General features: G+C 47.2%; 1 protein-coding gene across 6 annotated transcripts in view; it reads right to left on the bottom strand.

Moving 5' to 3' along the window:
- Positions 1-18,402, bottom strand: part of TMEM154 (transmembrane protein 154) — a 45,920-nt gene extending 27,518 nt beyond the window's left edge. Inside the window, exons 1-2 of one of the 6 annotated variants that reach the window (XM_038559033.1) lie at positions 18,178-18,390; positions 11,336-11,389 (exon numbers count right to left, since the gene is read on the bottom strand). In XM_038559033.1, coding sequence (XP_038414961.1) covers positions 11,336-11,389; positions 18,178-18,265 — 142 coding nt within the window. In that variant the 5' untranslated portion in view covers positions 18,266-18,390. Of the gene's footprint in view, positions 1-11,335; positions 11,390-18,177 lie in introns of all 6 variants that reach the window. The other 5 variants (XM_038559034.1, XM_038559035.1, XM_038559036.1 and 2 more) reach the window with 5 other exon arrangements.
- Between the last annotated feature and the right edge of the window lie 736 nt (positions 18,403-19,138).

Raw genomic sequence — 19,138 nt, forward strand, 5'->3', positions numbered from 1 at the left:
TCATTTCTAAGTTCTGCTACATAGGGTCTGGAAGCTGTGCTTCCTAGAGCATAAATGCCAAATAACAGTAAAGGTTCTAGTCACAGCTCCTGTCGCTTCGTCGTTCTGGGAATTTGAACAAATTATTTACCCTTGTGGCTTAATGTCCTAATCTGCACAACTAAGCGGTGATCCCCAGCACCCCATCTATTTCCACATTTCCACACATTCGGGTGCTCATCTTGCTTCTAATTAGAATTTTTGAGTTGGCACTAGACACGTGGTACTAAGCTCTCAGAAAGGAAATGTCACTATCACCACTTCCTCCAGTCACTCACGTTCCCTCCCCAGAGGCAGCCACTGTTTCTGTTGCCTTCCAGAAAAACTCCATGCATATATAAATATCGTTTCCTGTTTGCTTTTTTTTAACACAAAAGATAACAAAATTTATATACGTTCTGTCTCTTGCTTTTTGCACTTCAAAATTGGTCTTCAAGATTACTTTATATCTATACACAGAGAGTTGTTTTTTCCCCTATTACCAGGATGTATCATAACCTCTTCCTATTGATAGAGATTTAGGTTGTTTCTTGTGCATTGAACGATGCTACAATAAGCACCCCTGCGTGTCCTTCAGCTGGCACACGTGCACGTCCTGTCTGTATTTCGTCTCGAGTGTGGGAGAGCAGGAGTGAGGGTGTTGGGTGCAGGAGGAGAGGGGACAGCACCAAACTTCTCTGGGTGGTCTGTCCTCACGACTTGTCCAAGATCGCTCCAGTCCAGGCCTCACACAACGAGAACCGGCAGAAACGAAGTCAGGAAAGTGCTGGGTGTGTAGGGGGTGCTGGACGGGAAGGGGGGAAGTTGACAAATTGTGGGGATCAGCCCCAAGAATTTGTGCCAGGAGCATTACACATCACCAAAAGGAAAGCTGGAAAACCAGGGTGGGCCATTGAATCGAATCAGTAACCAAGCATGGGGACAGAGTAAGAGTCAGGTAAGGAAACCAGAGGTGGATGAACCCAAGGTGGGCCCCGCAGGGGAGCCAGGGGGTCACAAGAGCAGACAGGGGGGGTGCAGAGGGCAACTCAAGGGACTTTTCCCCAGAGCACTGGGGAGGTTCCTCCTGTGGCCTGTGGGGCAACAACAACTCTTACCCCAATGGACACAAGGCCCCCTGAAACCACTCAAGCTCAGACACATCTTTAGATACTAGCCATTTCTTTCTTTTTTTTTTTTTTTAAGATTTTATTATTTACTCTTAAGAGACAGAGAGCGAGAGGCAGAGGCAGAGGGAAAAGCAGGCTCCCTGCGGGGGGCCTGACGCAGGACTTGATCCCAGGACCCCAGGACCCCGGGGCCATGACCTGAGCCGAAGGCAGACGCTCAACCACTGAGCCATCATGGTGCCCGACCCCAGCCTTTCCAAGCAACACTCGCTCATGCCCATAAGAGCCAATGGCAATTTCCCACAGGAACCATCTTGGACTCTTGGGTAAAAGCGACATCCTACAGACCCTTCTTGGGTCAGCATTACTATGGGAGAACCCAGAACTCTCTCTCAGGGAGTGGGCCTGGAGCCGTGTGTGGAACAGAATGTGCAGGGCACGTCCTGTGCGGCTCATGGAATTTGCGGGTATCTCCACGGCATCGTGGAGGGCAGGATGGGGGCTCCCACCAGCAGGGCCCAAGAAAGCCCCCCAGGGGTTCACCCCTCTCTTTCCTAGAGGCCAGAGAAGGAGGCCCTTGTCCTGCCCACCCCACCGTGTTCGTATGAAGAGCAAAGGGAGTGGCGAGCCTGAGCTGCCGGGTGGCCTGTGGAGCACCCACTCATGCCAGGCGTTGGGAGACTCGCCACCTCTTTGTGCCCCCCTCCCCCACCCCTAGGCTCACCAGGGTCTCTGCTGCTCCCAGGGGACTAACTGCCTGTATAATGTCTTCATTTTTCTTGTTGTGTCTTCTTGCCCAAATTTGGACATATTTCAGGGTAAAAGATGTATGGCCCCGGGGGGGGGGGGGGTCGGTAAAACTGAAAAAGCTGCAGAAACCAAGAGGATCAAGCAGAAGAGCGAAAAGGGAGCCGCATTGGCCAGCAAAAGTACAGAAAAGAAGAAAGAGCAGGGACAACACGTGGTAAGCAGACAGGCCGTGTGAGGGCCACCGGGTGCGTGGCCCTGGAGCCCGCAGTGACCTGCCCGAGGAACCACGGCAGCAAGGGCTGCAGGTGGCTGCTCTGGCAAAAGCTCGGTCTCCCTCCCAAGTGGCCCCAGCGCAGGCCAGCCCCCTCCCGCCGCATTCTCGCTCCCACCATCCCTCTCCCTCTGCCTTACCAACAGATAATGGGAGGGGTCGCGTGAAGGATGACCCCAAGCTGCACTACTTCACTTGGCTTTTAACCCTCAAATTGCCAAATAATCAACTGCACAGTCCCGGAGTCACTTACAAATGATTATTGACGACAGCCATGCAAACACATCTGGGATGCACATTCCACACGTGTGGCAGGGACTCTGGGGGGCACATCCTCATCTGTGGAAAACTGGGGGCAATGCTTGAGGTGAGCCTGGCAGCCCCAGCAGGTGAGCGGACACGTGGCCCCATCACTGCTCCAAAGCCCGTCACTAAGTGGAAATGACTCTGCTTCCCGGTAAAGCAAACCAGCCAACTTCTTTTTCGAGAATGGGACAAAGAGGCAAGCAAGCTCCAGTTTTTTAAGTTAAAAAGAGAACAACAAGGATCACCTCCAACTGCAAGAACGCCACGCTGCTGTTATAACGTAAAAGGGAGCAAGGCTGAGAGAAGGGCACTAAGCTCAGGATCGCATCAGGTGTGTCGGGCCTCAGTCGGAGGACCCGTTCTTTCACCTGTTACGTCGACTCCGGGCACAAATTGTGTCAACTATTTTATTTCCGCTTATTTTCTGATTTTTTAAACAATTTTATAATTCAGATAATGAAACGAAAGAAGACGCAAGTCTGGTGTGAGGCCTTCAAACTCAGCCCTGCTCTGAGGAGTACCTGGAGGATATGGATCTCAAGATATTCAAGGCACCAAAGTCTGCCTACGTCCCATCCCCCTGCACGTCCGCACACGGCAGAGAGCCAGCCAGTGTTCGAAGGGTGAGACAAAACCAAGCCAAGAAGCTCTCCGGTGGTTCTCGGCCTTGGCCGCACAGAGGAATCACCTGGGCACCTTCTCGTACACCTGAGGCCTAAAGCTTCACCTCATAATATCTGCAGTGAACGGAGGCCTCAGTATTTTTTGCAGTTCTCAGGGTGAATCCGAGGCCCCCACCCTACCCACTTCCTGTCTTGCCCTGGGCCACCCCAGCACTCTGCCCTCCTGTTCTCACTGCTTCTCCTTGGTGAACTGGAGAAGAATCAGAGGTCAGGGAGTTGGATGCCAAAGGCTTGCCCGGCAGCTGCCAACTCGATCACCAGAATGCAACCGCTTAAAAATCATCACTGAAGCCTGGAGCCCCTGGGAGACTCTGGCCAGGCGAGGCTGAGAGAGAACTGTGACAGGCATGTCGTCCAGGGGAAGTCTGACTATGAGAGGGTGTGCTGGAGTGTAAAACCCTCTTCTCCAGCAAAGGTCACTGCTGATAGAACAGCTGGGAGCGTTACACCACGGGTCCTCAGACTTTAGCATCGGAGTCACCTGGAGGGCTTCCCAAACAGAGTGCTGGCCCCTGCTCCCAGAGTTACTGCTTTAGTAAGTCTGGGATGAGGCCAAGAATTGTAAGGCTTTTTAAAAAATATATTTTATTTATTTATTCATGAGAGACACACACAGAGAGGCAGAGACATAGGCAGAGGGAGAAGCAGGCTCCCCAAGGAGAGCCTGATGTGGGACGCAATCCCAGGACCCCGGGATCACACCCCGAGCCAAAGGCAGACGCTCAACCACTGAGCCACCCAGGTGTCCCTAAGGCTTTTAAAAATAAATTTTATTTTTAAGTATTCTCTCCACTCAACATGGGGCTGAAACCCACAACCCCAAAATCAAGAACCACACGCTCTACTGACTGAGCCAGCCAGGTGCTCCAAGAATCTTCATTTCTTTCTTTCTTTTTTTTTTTTTTTTTAAGAATCTTCATTTCTAAAAAAAAAAAAAAAAAAAAAAAAAATGCTGCTGCTACTGCTGCTGCTGCTGCTCTGGAGGCCATACTTTGACAGCCATTGGTTTAAGTTGCACAAACAACCTCATTTAGTTGTGTTTAATTATTAATAACACCTCTTGTTCTCAACACTTACTGTGCACCCACATCACCTAGTGGGTTTTAAGCTCCACCCAAAGCAGTTATGTGAGGGTATCTGTGGCTGCACGTGGGCAACAATATGTTTTAAAAGCTCCCCCAGTGAGCTTAGTAAGTAAGTATGCCTGGTTGAGAGTTACTGAGTTAAACTGTTTTTTTTGTTTTGTTTTGTTTAAGAATTTTATTTATTCATGAGAGACAAAGAGAGAGAGGCAGAGACACAGGCAGAGGGAGAAGCAGGCTCCATGCAGGGATCCCGACGTGGGACTCAATCCCAGGACCCCCAGATCACACCCTGAGCCAAAGGCAGATACTCAACTACTGAGCCACCCAGGCGTCCCGAGAGTTACTGAGTTAGACTGTAATTCAGTTGGCTTTATTTTAATTTGTTGCTATTCATGAAGATAGTCCTGACTAGCTTTAAAGATGATTGGAGAACCCTACACAGAAAGAAGACTCTGAAAGCAAAATTAACAGGTGTATGCATCCGTCAGATAAATGGTCTATCTCTTCGGTTCTGGTATCTTTTGAAGAGCAGTTGTTCAGCATCTGTGAAATCTGGCTGTGATGGGCCTGGGGAAAATGGGAACCACTGACTTAGCAGACTCATGAGGCCCCAGCCTGTCTGTGGGAGTATAATTGTGTTTGATGCAGGGAGATGCCAACACCAAGTAAATGGACACGGGCTCCTTGGGGTTGGGACACCGACCTGCATGGACCACGCATGGGCTTCTGAAGTGTCCTGCCCTTTCTCTGGTTTGCTTGGTTCTGAGAGCATTTCATTCAGGTACCTGTTTGTCACCCGATGCCTCCACCATTTGGCTCTGTATCTACCCCTAACACCTGGAACCCTGTCTGCTGCTCAGTAGCCACTGGGTATGCGTTGTTCAGGAAATAGAAGTGGGCCAGGCTTGTCTGAGAGACGATGTTAGGGCATCTCTCACCTTTTTATCAAGAACATCGCTGGGGGAGGAAGGACTGGGTGGCTCAGACAGTGAAGCGTCTGCTTTCGGCCCAGGACATGATCCTGGGGTCCTGGGATCGATTCTCATGTCGGGCTTCCCACTGAGCAAAGAGCCTGCTTCTCCCTCTCCCTCTGGCTCATCCTTGCTCTCTGTCTCTCTCTCTCTCCCCCCACCTCCACCCCTCCATGCTTGCTCTCTCTCTCTCTAATAAATAAATACAATCTTGGGGATCCCTGGATGGCTCAGCAGTTTAGCGCCTGCCTTCAGCCCAGGGTGTGATCCTGGAGTCCCGGGATCGAGTCCCATGTCGGGGTCCCTGCATGGAGCCTGCTTCTCTCTCTGCCTGTGTCTCTGTCTCTCATCTCTCATGAATAAGTAAAATAAAATCTTTAAAAATAAATAAATACAATCTCAAAAAAAAATATATATATATATACACATCCTGTCCTCCTCCCTCTGTCCACCCTCCAAGGAAACACACAGTCCATTCTTGGTCACAAAGAAATAGGGACCTAAGGTGGTTTCCTCAGTTCTCTGAGTTGTAAAGAAAACACTGGAGAAAGAGAGGAACTGCTTAATGCCGAGTTAAGAATCCTGAGTGATGAAATTTCATGTTTCTGGTTCTGTTTCTGGTTTGTTTGGGTAGCGGTGGGGGAGGGGGGAATCCGGGGTTCCCCATAGTTTCCCACAAGTGACCTGATTCTCTGGAGGCAGGATTAGGGAACTGGACGGATAGTTGTTTTTTAAAGATTTTATTTATTTGCCAGAGAGAAAGAGAAGGAAAGAGCGAGCAGAAGCCCAGGGAGAGGCAGGGGAAGAGGGGGAAGCAGGCTCCCCGGGGAGAAGGGAACCCAGGACCCTGGGGTCACACCTGAGCTGAAGGCAGCCGAGCCCCCCTGGGTCCCCCGGTTGGCGTTTCCATCGTGAGCTCTGCTGCCCTACGTAGTCTACGATGTCGGCTGGACTGTGTGGTGTATTTTCCGGGCTGGCTTAGCTGAAGAGGATGGGGTGGGAAGAAGTGGGCTCATCGGCGGGGGGCAAAGGCCCGAGGGGCAAGGGCAGGGCCTGAGTCTCTAGGGGCCTTGGGCTAGAGCTGCCTGTGCCCCTGCACCTTTCTCCGCAGCCAGCCGATGCCTGGAGGTGACAATGCCTCACGTTGAAAGAAGGTTGACAAAGTGTCTTGTGCTTGTTTTGAGGCGGGTCATGGGGTAAGACATTCGCTTGTGAGGCTTGCTCGCATTTCTACCCCGTTGCCTTGGGAAGCACACCTGCGATTGCAATTTACTGTCAGATGAAAACGTGGCCCACCAAGGGGGCCCGCGACGCTCTGATGTCTGTTGCGTTTTAAACGTTTTATTTTGATGTCTTTTTTTTTTTTTTAATGCCTTTTAAAAAGAAGGTTTACTCCTGTTTATTCAGATTTGCCCAGACCCTGAGGCCGTCTCGATTTAAAGTTGCTCACCTGGGGGAGCTGCGGTTCTGACCATCTGACTACCGTTTTGCACACTGCAGACCTATTCTGGCCTGCGGGCACCTGGCGGCTTGAGAAGAATGTGTGTATTTTTATGGGACGCATGAGAAGAATGTGTGTATTTTATGGGACGCAATATATATACACTTTTGACATTTAGAACCCTCGGGATCCCTGGGTGGCTCAGCGGTTTAGCGCCTGCCCTGGGCCCAGGGCATGATCCTGGAGTCCCGGGATCGAGTCCCACGTCGGGCTCCCTGCATGGAGCCTGCTGCTCCCTCTGCCTGTGTCTCTGCCTCTGTCTCTCATGAATAAATAAATAAAATATTAAAAAAAAAAACTCTCTCTACTGGGCGCCTAGGAGGCTCAGTCAGTTAAGCATCTGCCTTCAGCTCAGGTCATGATCCCAGGGTCTGGGGATCCCAGGGATCCCGAGGGTTCTAAATGTCTGGGGATCAAGCGCCACGTAGGGCTCCCTGCTCAGCGGGGAGTCTGCTTCTCCCTCTGCCCCTCACCCCACTTGCACACACACACTCTCTCAAGTAAATGAATCAGATTTTAAAAACCACAACTCTCTCTACCATTAGTGGGATAATAGACACACGAGTGCTCGCAAATGGGGAAAAAAAGGATTTTATTAAAATGATAGTTATTGTCATTACTAATCTGAATCCTTTTCCGGTTTTTATTATACTTCTATCTCGCTTTTGAATAGCCAGTTTCAAAAATTCAACTTCAGAAGGGTAAGTTGAAAACAAAAGTTCTTGGCCACGCCCTTGCCCTCTCCCTGGCCCGCTATCAGCCCCACTCTGAGTAGGGAAGGGAGACAAGGTGGGCTCTTGTGCGGGGCATGTGCCCTCAGGTCAGCACAGGCTCAGAGCTGCCAGAGAAGGCCCCTGAAAAGACAGGGACAAGCCAAAACATGAGTGGAGATGTATGTTTGTGATAAATTAGAGGGCAGAGAGCAGGGGAAAGAGATGTGGGCTGGTATCCCAGGGGCTAATGTACCTTCACTGTGAGCAGCAGGAGGAAGGGGGAGGGAGTATAATCAGAAGTTACCATCACCAGCCTATGGGGGAGCAGAGAGCAAGAGTTTGTTTTATTTTGGGGAAGTGTTCTTATGACAGGAGGCCAAGGAAGGAGGTAATCTCCTGAGGTCTCTGAAGTGGTGTCTGAAGGGAACAAATTGTGGGTTGGATTTTCTGGGGTCAGCAAAGTCCCTTACTAGGTCTCCTAAGCCCTGCTTGCTCCTGATCTTATTTTACCTTGAAAGAGACTCAATCCTGCCCCCTACATCCTGGACAATCTAACAGGGTTCAAGCACTGAGAATTGTCGCTGCTTGAGCTGCTGATGCTGGGCAGTCCCAACCTCTTGCCAACCTCCCTTCTGCCCTTATTAATATAATCCTGCACTTTTTTTCTTATCTAGTTTTTAACGTGGTGGATTACATTAGTAGATTCTCTAAAGTTGATCCACTCTTGGATTCCTGGTTTCAATCTATGTAAGCATTGGGGTGTTTTTGGTTTTGTTTTGTCTATCTCGTGGTTTTTGTTTTTTTTTTTTTTTTTCCAGCACAATTTATTTCCTTGTTGGGATCCCTGGGTGGTGCAGTGGTTTGGTGCCTGCCTTTGGCCCAGGGCGCTATCCGGGAGACCCTGGATCGAATCCCACGTCAGGCTCCCGGTGCATGGAGCCTGCTTCTCCCTCTGCCTGTGTCTCTGCCTCTCTCTCTGTGTGTGTGTGACTATCATAAATAAATAAAAATTTTTAAAATTTTTAAAATTTTATTTCCTTGTTATTTGAATGTTTGATCTAGGACTCAGCCTAAATTTTCTTCTAATATCTGTTAACTGGCCTACATAGCCAATATGCCTGTGGTCTTAGTGATACACCAACATAGGGATGATCTTTGCTTGATAAGAGATAATCGTATTCACACAGTTACTAAAGTCCAGGATGCCCAGTTAAATTTGAATACCAGATAAACAACAAATAATTTTTAGTATAAATGTGTCCCATGCAATATTTGTGTGGCCTCTATTTACATTGAATTGTATGAGAGGTACTTACACTAAAAAAAAAAAAAAGTGTTTGTTTGAAACTTACATTTAACTGGATATTTTTATCTGCTAAATCTAGTCATCTTAACCAGAAATAAACATAATGCTTAAAAAAATACATGAATTTTTAAATTAATATTTTTGTCACTGGAAGACAAAAACATATGTCAGGAAACCTGAGTAACCACTGGGACTCCTATTTCTGAAAACTACAATGGAGTAGGGAAGGCAGGAAATAATAAAGGTGGTTTTATTCATATACAACAAAGACACATAGAAGAAAAATTCAAATTTCAAAAACAAACTAGATTGGATGGTTTTGTTCAAGAAAAAGAAACCAAAATCACCACCACCAACTGGACCCTGCTCCAGTAGATAACTCTCCTTTCAAACCATCTTCTTTAATTAATCAGGAAAGGCTTCTGTGTTGTCCTCCCCCACTCCCACCCCCCAGGCAGATTTTTCTATTCACTTCACGTTACAGAAATTTTATTTCTTTTTTGAGTTTTCAAATCCGCTCTTACTGGCTTGAAATTTATCTTCTATGGAATTTGTATTCCTTTTGTCTTCCTTTCAAAAGTCTCCCTAAAATGTTTGTGACTACCTGGACTTTCTGCAAATTGTCATGCTGCTCAATGCATATTTTCTGAGTCTGAACCCCATCCCTAGTTTGAGAGGAAGATAGATAAGAAAACTTTCTCAGTGGGGCACCTGGGTGGCTCAATGGTTGAGTGTCTGCCTTTGGCCCAGGTCGTGATCTGGGATCCTGGGATCATGTGCACATCAGGCTCCCCTCAGGGAGCCTGCTTCTCCCTCTGCCTATATCTCTGTCTCTCTCTGAGTGTCTCTCATGAATAAATAAAGAAAAGCTTAAAAAAAAAAGAATACTTTCTCAAGACTACTCATAGATGTGGCTACATAGTATTCTCCACAGGAAGGGAAGCAATAACTGTTGTCTGTTTCAGTTCCAGAAGACAGAAATAAACTATTTATACATAAAAAGATTCAAGATAGTTAACATTTTGGAATAAGATAAAACAGCGTTAACTAAAAAGAATCATATTATCCAAGTATTACCACAGTTTCATTTTATTATTTGAATGATTATGATTTTGTCACAAATACATGTAAATCTTGGATAAATTTCATGTCATTCTTCAGTCATTGAGTCGTGTGCCTATTATGTACCAGGCACTATTCTAGGTCCTGGGATATACAGGTGAACGAGACCAGGTGTATGTCTCCCTGGGAAGACACTGGCAAGTAGGGACAATGGCACATAAATCAGAAACTATAATAGAGTTTACTAGGAGCCATTTGTTTGTGTACAAGGACATGACATGGGAGAGGAAGGCATTCATTTACCTGGGGGTGGAAGATTCAGGAAATTTTCACAGAGGAGGAGATTTTTAAATTGAATCTCAGGAGTTCATCAAGCAAAGGTATCAGGGAAAGACATTATAGTCGAAGCACATAGAAAGCCTCAGAGCTTGGCACATTCAGGCAGTTGTACCATTGGGCATGTGGCGGGAAGGGTGAAGCAGGAAAGGACCTCAGGACTTCTCACAAGGGGCCTTGTAATGATGTCAAGGGGTTTGTCCATCTACCTCAAGGAAACAAAATCCCACTGAAGGGGGATTTCCACTGCAGGGGGAAATGATTACTTTTGGTTATAGGGCTAGTGCTCTGGATGTTACATGAAATTGGGTTGGAGAGGAGACTAAAGGCAGGGAGATGGGTCAAGAAGTCAATGAAGTAACTAGGTGAGAGCTAACAAGGGCCTACACTCGCGGGGGCTGAGGAGCTCCCTCCTGGACATGCTGAGCTTAAGGCCCCCTCCTGCATGGCCAAGGAGAGCTGGCGGTGAGAATACAGGTCTAGAGCTGGGCAGCTGGGCCTGGAGGGAGGTGGTTTTTTGGGAATCGGCATGGATGCCGTGGCCCAGGAATGGTGTAAGGAATAAGAAATAACAGATGGATGTTACTGTGAAATGAGCAGGTGGAAGAGAAAGACTCCTCATCAAAGACGGGAAGGGAACAATCAGTGTCGTAGGAGATCAAGGAGGAAATGGCACTAAAAGACCCGAGGAAGAAAAGCGTTTCTATAATTGATTAATTATATTAAGCGATGCAGAGGAAAACATGTCATATGGACAGAAATGGGTCCCTTGGGCTTAGCAATTAGAAGGCACTGGTGGCCCGGATGGAGTCATTTGAGTCCTGTGCTTGATACAGTAGCCGGACCGCAGTGGGTTGAGATGAAGGCATCTTGACTGTCTTTCAAAGAGATTGGGAATTATAGAAGGGAAATGTGGAGGAAAGCTTGAGAACTCAGAGGCACTCTCATAATTTTTCATCATGAATGTCTACCTACCTAAAAGAATAGAGTAACGTAGCAGATAACTGAATATCTACCAATTATCTTACACTTTTCCATATTGGCCAGAAGATGGGTTGGTAAACCTTTTCTTAAAGAGCAGAGAATAAATATTTTAGATCCAAAAGGCAAAACACAGGCTATTATACAAGCGTTTATTTAACCACTGAAATATATAAAAACCATTCCAAGCTCATAGATCAGAAAAAAAAAAAAGACACTCACAAAATTGGGCCAGTAGGTCTTCATTTGTTGATTCCAGGACCAGCATGTTTTCTCCTGAAAGAAACACATCACAGATGAAATTAAAGCCCTCCTTGTACTCCTCCCAGTCTCATTCCCCTCCCTCCCTCTCTAAAGGTAACTGGTATCCTAAAGTTAACTTGTATCAGTCGCAAATTTTCAAATATGCCTATATCCCTAAGCAATATTAGCATAATTTGGAATGTTTCTAAAAACTTCAAATAAATGTAATCATTCCGTGGATAATCTTCAATTGGCTCTCTTGGCCAACTACATTTGAGATTGAATCATCTTCATACATTTGGGTCTATCTAGTTCCTTAATTTTACCTGTTGTATGATATCTCATCTTGGGAGTGTATTAAAATTCATGTATTTTTCTTCTGCTCATTTAAGTTGCGTCTATTTTTTCCATCTTTACAAACACTGCTAAAATTAACATTCTTGGCCATGACTCTGCTGCACACTTGTTTTTGATCTGGGGTATATACCTAGGATTAAATTATTGGGATTGTAGGGTATAAACATATCCAGCTGACTAAGTATTTCCAAATTGTTCTCCAGACTGATTATATAGAAAAATTTCCTTTTCGAGTAATCTGGTATAGTTGGTAACCTGAAAAATTCTCCCAATATACAATACCTAGAGCTACTGAATGAAGTGTAAGAGGCAACTTTTTACATTGATAAAGAAATCTCAAAAAAGCAAGGAAATCCCAAGGACATAAAATGTTTATTAAAAAAAAAAAAAAGGAAGGAAAGCAAAAGATAGTACAAGAAATTTAAACTCAGAGACAAATATACCTATGAGGATTTCCTAGAACAGAGGTTTGGGCCTGTAGGGACATAGGAGGCTATATAATGCTCTCAGGGGGCTCCTGTCCATCTCTTAGGCTAAATGTCAAAGCTAAAACACTAGGCCATGGGAAGGCAAGAGAAACAAAAGCAAAAATGAACTATTGGGACTTCATCAAGATAAGAAGCTTCTGCACAGCAAAAGAAACAGTCAACAAAACTAAAAGACAACCTACAGGATGGGAGAAGATATTTGCAAATGACGTATCAGATAAAGGACTAGTATCCAAGATCTACAAAGAACTTATTAAACTCAACAGCAAAGAAACAAACAATCCAATCATGAAATGGGCAAAAGACATGAACAGACATTTCTCCAAAGAAAACATACAAATGGCCAACAAGCACATGAGAACATGCTCCGCATCACTTGCCATCAGGGAAATACAAGTCAAAACCACAGTGAGATACCACCTCACCCCAGTGAGAATGGGGAACATTAACAAGGCAGGAAACGACAAATGTTGGAGAGGATGCGGAGAAAGGAGAACCCTCTTACACTGTTGGTGGGAATGTGAACTGGTGCAGCCACTCTGGAAAACTGCGTGGAGGTTCCTCAAAGAGATAAACATAGACCTGCCCTACGACCCAGCAATTGCACTGCTGGGGATTTACCCCAAAGACAAAGATGCAGTGAAACGCCGGGACACCTGCACCCCAATGTTTATAGCAGCAATGGCCACAATAGCCAGACTGTGGTAGGAGCCTCGGTGTCCATTGAAACATGAGTGGATAAAGAAGATGTGGTCTATGTATACAGTGGGATATTACTCAGCCATTAGAAATGACAAATACCCACCATTTGCTTCGACGTGGATGGAACTGGAGGGTATTATGCCGAGTGAAATAAGTCAATCGGAGAAGGACAAACATTATATGGTCTCATTCTTTTGGGGAATATAAAAAATAGTGAAAGGGAATAAAGGGGAAAGGAAAAAAATGAGTGGGAAATATCAGAAAGGGAGACAGAACATGAGAAACTCTTAACTCTGGGAAACGAACTAGGGGTGGTGGAAAGGGAGGTGGGCGGGGGGTGGGGGTGACTGGGTGATAGGCTCTGAGGGGGGCACTTGATGGGATGAGCACTGGGTGTTATTCTATATGTTGGCAAATTGAACACCAATAAAAAAAAAACCACTAGGCCATGGGAGAAAGAGAAGGAAGGAAGGAAGGAAGGAAGGAAGGAAGGAAGGAAGGAAGGAAGGAAGGAAGGAAGGAAGGAAGGAAGGAAGGAAGGAAGGAAAGAAGAGAGAGAGAAGAAAATAAAAAAGAAGAGAGAGAGAAGAAAATAAAAAAGAAAAGAGAGGAAGGAAAGAAAAGAAAAGAAGGAAGGAAGAGAGGAAGGAAAGGAGGGAGCAATGATTTTGACAAAGTTCTAGTCAGAGTCAGGTGTGCCCCCCCCCCCAGGCTGATCTCACCATCATCCTGATGCCATGGACCCTGGCCCCCCTTCTGATTTTCAACTTGATTTTCTCTACTTCTTTCTCCTTGGCAATAACTTTGGCTTTCTTGTTGACCTGCTGCTGGTTGATGCCCCCACAGCAGACTCTGCTTTGTTGGCTTGTACCTTTCATGAGGTTTTGGCACCTGCTCATACAACTCTTGCAGTCTGACCCCTGAGGCCTGCTCAGCCTGTCCCCTCTCCATCCCAAGGCAGGGCTGTAAGCCTGAGGTCCAAGCACTGGCTTTCCTCGAGCCTGGCCCATCCCTGCCTCCATATCTTCCAAATACTATTCTGCGGTGACAGGACTAGATGGTATTTGGAAAGTGTTTACAGTAACCTGGTGCTGGAATCAGAGAATCTGGGTTTCGGTCAAATGGAGTGAAGTCACCTTCTGGGTGCCAGATTGGGTCCTCAGAGCCCCCAAGATTTCTTTCACAAATGGGAATCAACAGATACAATGAGCAACAAGATTAGATCTACATACATGGCAGATCAAAGTTATCAGAAAATACTATGTGTAAAAGAAAAACATAAAAGAAGGAATAACTAACAAGAAAAAATAAAAGCAAGACACTACATTTTTATTCTGGAAATGAAAAAATTTTTCTAGAGTGAAAAATATGACTGAAGTTAAAAGCCCAATGAATGGGTTAAGCAGCAGGATGGTCTAGGGACTGCACCTAGACCCCACCAGTGGTGCAGAGTTCCTATTTCTCCTCATCTTTGCCAACATCAGAGGGCGGTGCAAACTATACACAGGTAGGCAAATTGCATGTCGTATTGTTTCCTTGCCCAGTTGGGCCCATCCCAGCCAAGACCCAGCCGTCTTCTGGTTTCTTGGATCAGGCTTTCAGACGCGGAGGGACTTTAAACCCCAATAAATCCCTTTCTGCCTGTTTTTGTTGTTGTTGTTGTTTGGTTTCTGAAGGCTATTTGGTCCTTGGGGTCAGTTCTCCGCAGGACTCTCCCATAAAGAATGACACAAGGCTGTGCTTTCTCTCCCTGGTTCCCACACCCTGAAGTCTCTTACCTATGACTTCATCATTCCGCTTTTCCTGCTTCTGGTCTTAACTGTGCTAATCCCCAGATGCCCTGTTGCTCACTCTGCACCTTGCAGCCTTTCCCTTTCCCCCTAAAGGCCAGAGTTAACCCCAGCTCTCTCCAACCCTTTTCCTGTAGGCCAGTCTCTGACCCGACCAGATACAGCTCCTTTATTAATATGCAATAACCTTAGACCTTAGACCCCAACTAAGAATGCATGGGATACATCTATAGTTGGAAGAGTACCAGAGACATATTTTTCTTTTCTTTTTTTTTTTTTTTTAAGATTTTATTTATTTCTTCATGAGAGATACAGATAGAGAGAGAGAGAGAGAGAGAGAGAGAGAGGCAGAGACACAGGCAGAGGGAGGAGCAGGCTCCATGCAGGAGCCTGACGTGGGACACGATCCCAGGACTCCAGGATCAGGTCCTGGGCCGAAGGCAGCGCTAAACCGCTGAGCCACCGGGGCTGCCCGAGACATATTTTTCTAAACCTGAAACTAGACACATACTTCAGCAGAGCCCAGAAACCCAGAGGCATTATAGTATATGTTGGAGCATGGATTCCTGTGGCTGAATCTTGCTTAGATCTACTAGTTAGCACTGTGACCTGAGTAAGTCTGTGCCTCCATTTTTTCATACAGTCAGTAGGATGGATTCTACTACCAAACATCTCCAAGATATTTTTTGAAAAATTCAAGGAAATAGGAGTTTTTTTTTTTTAATTATTTATTTATGATAGTCACAGACAGAGAGAGAGAGAGGCAGAGACACAGGCAGAGGGAGAAGCAGGCTCCATGCACCGGGAGCCCGACGTGGGATTCGATCCCGGGTCTCCAGGATCGCGCCCTGGGCCAAAGGCAGGCGCTAAACTGCTGCGCCACCCAGGGATCCCGGAAATAGGGGTTTGACAACTATCAACTAACTCATACCCTGAAGTCTTAGACATCATTAGCTCATTTTAAATTAATTTGAATTTTAATTAAATTTTAAATTAATTTAAAAATATATAATCAGGGACGCCTGGGTGGCTCAGTGGTTGAGCGTCTGCCATCCGCTCAGAGTATGATCCTGGAGTCCCAGGATCGATTCCCACATCGGGCTCCCCGCAGGGAGCCTGCTTCTCCCTCTGCCTGTGTCTCTGCCTCTCTCTCTGTGTCTCTCATGAAGAAATAAATAAAATTATTTTTAAAATAAAAATACATAATCTTTCATTTATAAGAGATCACCCCTTAGCTTTGATTATATAGCTTTTTATGAATGGGCATTTGGGGAGCACTTTCTGACATTAGAAATCCAGACAGGGCCCAATAAGTATGCTGGATTGTCTAGATAAACCCAGCTTCTCATCTCTGACTTCTCTGCCATTCTAGCACTATCTGCTTTCAGGAGCTCATTGATTTTTAGCGATCAGCCTCAAATCCATTCTAGAATGATTTTAGCATTTATCAGGAATTATGGAGGTCTTTATTTATGCTGATCCCAACTGGGTTTTGGGAAGTCAAGGATGAGCTACCGAGGAACCTTCCTGGCAGCGCTTACAGCCTGGTGGGAGACAGGGAGACACGCACAATTAGGATTCAACATGATGGGCTGTGTTTACAGAAGCCTAGTTTGATGTGGATATGACACAGGTAAAGTGACCATCCGAGGAGAGATGAGAAGAGACGTCAAGGAGGAGTTGGGGTCTGGGGCTTCAGGGTTCTAAAAAAGAGAACTTGTTCACTTTTGACAAGAACCACAGAGGCCTGGAGCACACGCTCCATTCGGTATGACTGGCTGGGAGCGGGAGGGCACATGGAGGAGATGCCATGGGAAGGAGGTTGACCAGAGTCTAAGGGGCATAAATGAGGCGGAGCCAAAGGTCTTACTGGGGAAGAGCCACTGATCAGATATCGGTATTGTAAAGAAAATTTTTACTGAGTCTTCAGATGATCCTTTTGCATCTCCCAGATGGCAGACACTTCGACTCAGAAACGTCAAGAAAATAGTCAGAAGCTCAAGAAAATACTCAGGCAAGCTTACACATTACTTTCAGGACCTGTTTGAGGCACCTGTGGTAGCCTTGAGACTCACAAGAGGTGGAAGTGGGATGGCTGGGCTCTGCTTCCTGAGATGCCAAGGACACCCTGCAGGGAAAGGAGTGTGGCCCAGAGGACTCTCACTGGGGCAGAGGAGGGAACCCCGGGGTCCCAGGCCGGCCAGCTGACCGGTCCTGGGGCTTGGACATCTGATCTCCCCCTGCCCCAGCTTCTGCACCTGTGCCACAGGGCAGCTTGAGCTGTGTCGTCTTCATGCTCGCTCCCAGCCCCAAAACTGTGCCTAAGACTACACATTGCCTCCCACCCCACCCCCCTGCTCGTCTTCATCACCACCTCCCATTTCAATCAGACATCTTTCCAGATGGAATGGTTCGCCTTTCACTTTTCATTTTCCACCTCCGATGCCTGGCAAGGCCACGTGGAGAGCACCCAGGGCAAGAGATCGGTGGGGCAATGTGGGTTGGGCACTCACGGTGAATCTCCAGGAAATTGCCACACTGTGGCTGGGTCAGTGCGGGTGCCCGCAAGCCCCCCTCCCCGGTCCTCCTTAAAGAACTGTAGCTTGAGAACTTTCCTTTTGCTTGAAATACTGCCCTAAGCTAGAGGCAGGTAGAAACTGTTGCCCGAGTTTATTTACCCAAGGGCATGTCAACAACGCTACAGGAGGCAATCAGGCCATCCAGGGTGATTGTGCCGCTTGTAGCAACTGCCCGGGGTATAAATCAATTGCTGCTCTTAGCTCAAAACCATGATATTTAATATTTTGTCTTCTCCAATACCTTTGATTTGCCACAATCGCATCACTTTCTGAAATAAAGGTTCGTTAGTAACAACAATCCATGCAAAGAACATATGCCCCGAAGTAACAAGATCAAAGAAAAACAGATGAAAGACGCCTCTTGATTAAGTTAGAATGGATGCCGGGTAACTCCTCCGATAATTTCCTGTTTACTGTTTTGGTTTTTTTTTTTTTTTTTTTTTTTTTTTTTACAGTATTTAGTACACTTTCCAGGTGTACATTTCCATACCCCAGTTTTTCCAGGAGGCTTTGGAACTGCTGATGTCCCAGCCCCGCATTCTTAAACGCAAACTCCTCCTCACTTCTGATTGAAATGTTCTTTTTACACCGACTGCCAACAAGTTTGTGGTTCTCCAAACGCGCCTGCTAAAGCCGGTCAGCTACAGGGACCCCAACTTGCTAGGAGAGCAATGCTGCGGGGAGTTACGGGGAGTGACAGCTGCTGGGGGGAGCCCCCGCCCCCGCCCCCGCCCCCGCACCCCCCACCGCACCCCCCACCGCAATTCCGATGTCCTCCCCTCCTTTCGCGGAACGGCCGGGGGTGCGGGCGCGGGCTGTGTCCCTCCCGGCCGAGCTGCGCAGCGCCCCCCTCCCCGGCCCCGGTACCCCCGCCCCCCCCCCGCCCCCCCCGGGCCGCGGCTTACCCTGGGCGGGGCTGCGGGGCAGCAGCGCGGTCAGCAGCGCGCACACGAGGGCAGCCCCCCGAGCCCTCCGCTCCGCGCGCCCGGGCATCGTGCGGCGCCGGGCTTCAGCCTCCCTGAAACCCCAACATTTCCTGTTTCCTGCTTGTTTGGGTCGGTGCTAACTTGAAGGAGAAGTGTTTGCCTGTTTTTTAGGAAGTGATGTAATTCTGCAGGAGCCTGTCAGACCAGCAAGGATTGCAAAAGAGAAGTGGCTCTGCAAGCGCGGATGCAGGGAGCAAGGTCTCTCCAGCCCTTTGCTGCGGAAACTGTCTCCTGGAAACGGCGCCCAGGGCCCCCTTGTGCTTCGGAATCCGGGATCCGGGGCACTGAGGATCCTGGACCGCAGGCATTCTCCATTCGTGATGTTGCTCCACCCCAGGTGAGTCTCTGGGGCTGCCCAGAGACCAGAGCGGCGCTCTCCACTAGAACTTTCTGAGATGATGGAAATGTCCGGAATCTGTCCAGTACAATACCCTTAGCTGCGTAGGACACTGGGCCCTCGAAGTGAGACCAGTTCAAAATGAATTTGTAGTTGTATTTTTATTAACGTAAATTAAAATAACCCCGTGTGGCTCGCAGCTGCTGTGTTGGACAGCTGAGGCCTAGAGAGCAGGGGCACCTGTACCACCAGAAAATGCCAGGCCAGTTCTCCCCGGCCAGGCTCATCACTGTCCCCAGGCCCTAAATGCCACCTCCCTCGTGGGAAGGTATGAGACATGCCATACACATGCCCGAATGTGCTTTGCTTCCCCACAGAGAAATGATTTCTATTATTTTTAGTTTTATTTTTTCTTTATAAAGCCTTGGTTTTTGTTTTTTGTTTTTTTTGTTTTTTTTTTTTTTTTTGAGCAGTTTTAGGCTCACAGTATAAGAGGAAGGTCCACAGAGTTCCCATATACTCCCCCTCCCCACACATGCACAG

This window comes from Canis lupus, chromosome 15, assembly GCF_011100685.1.
Source record: "Canis lupus familiaris isolate Mischka breed German Shepherd chromosome 15, alternate assembly UU_Cfam_GSD_1.0, whole genome shotgun sequence".
Classification (NCBI taxonomy): Eukaryota; Metazoa; Chordata; class Mammalia; order Carnivora; family Canidae; genus Canis; species Canis lupus.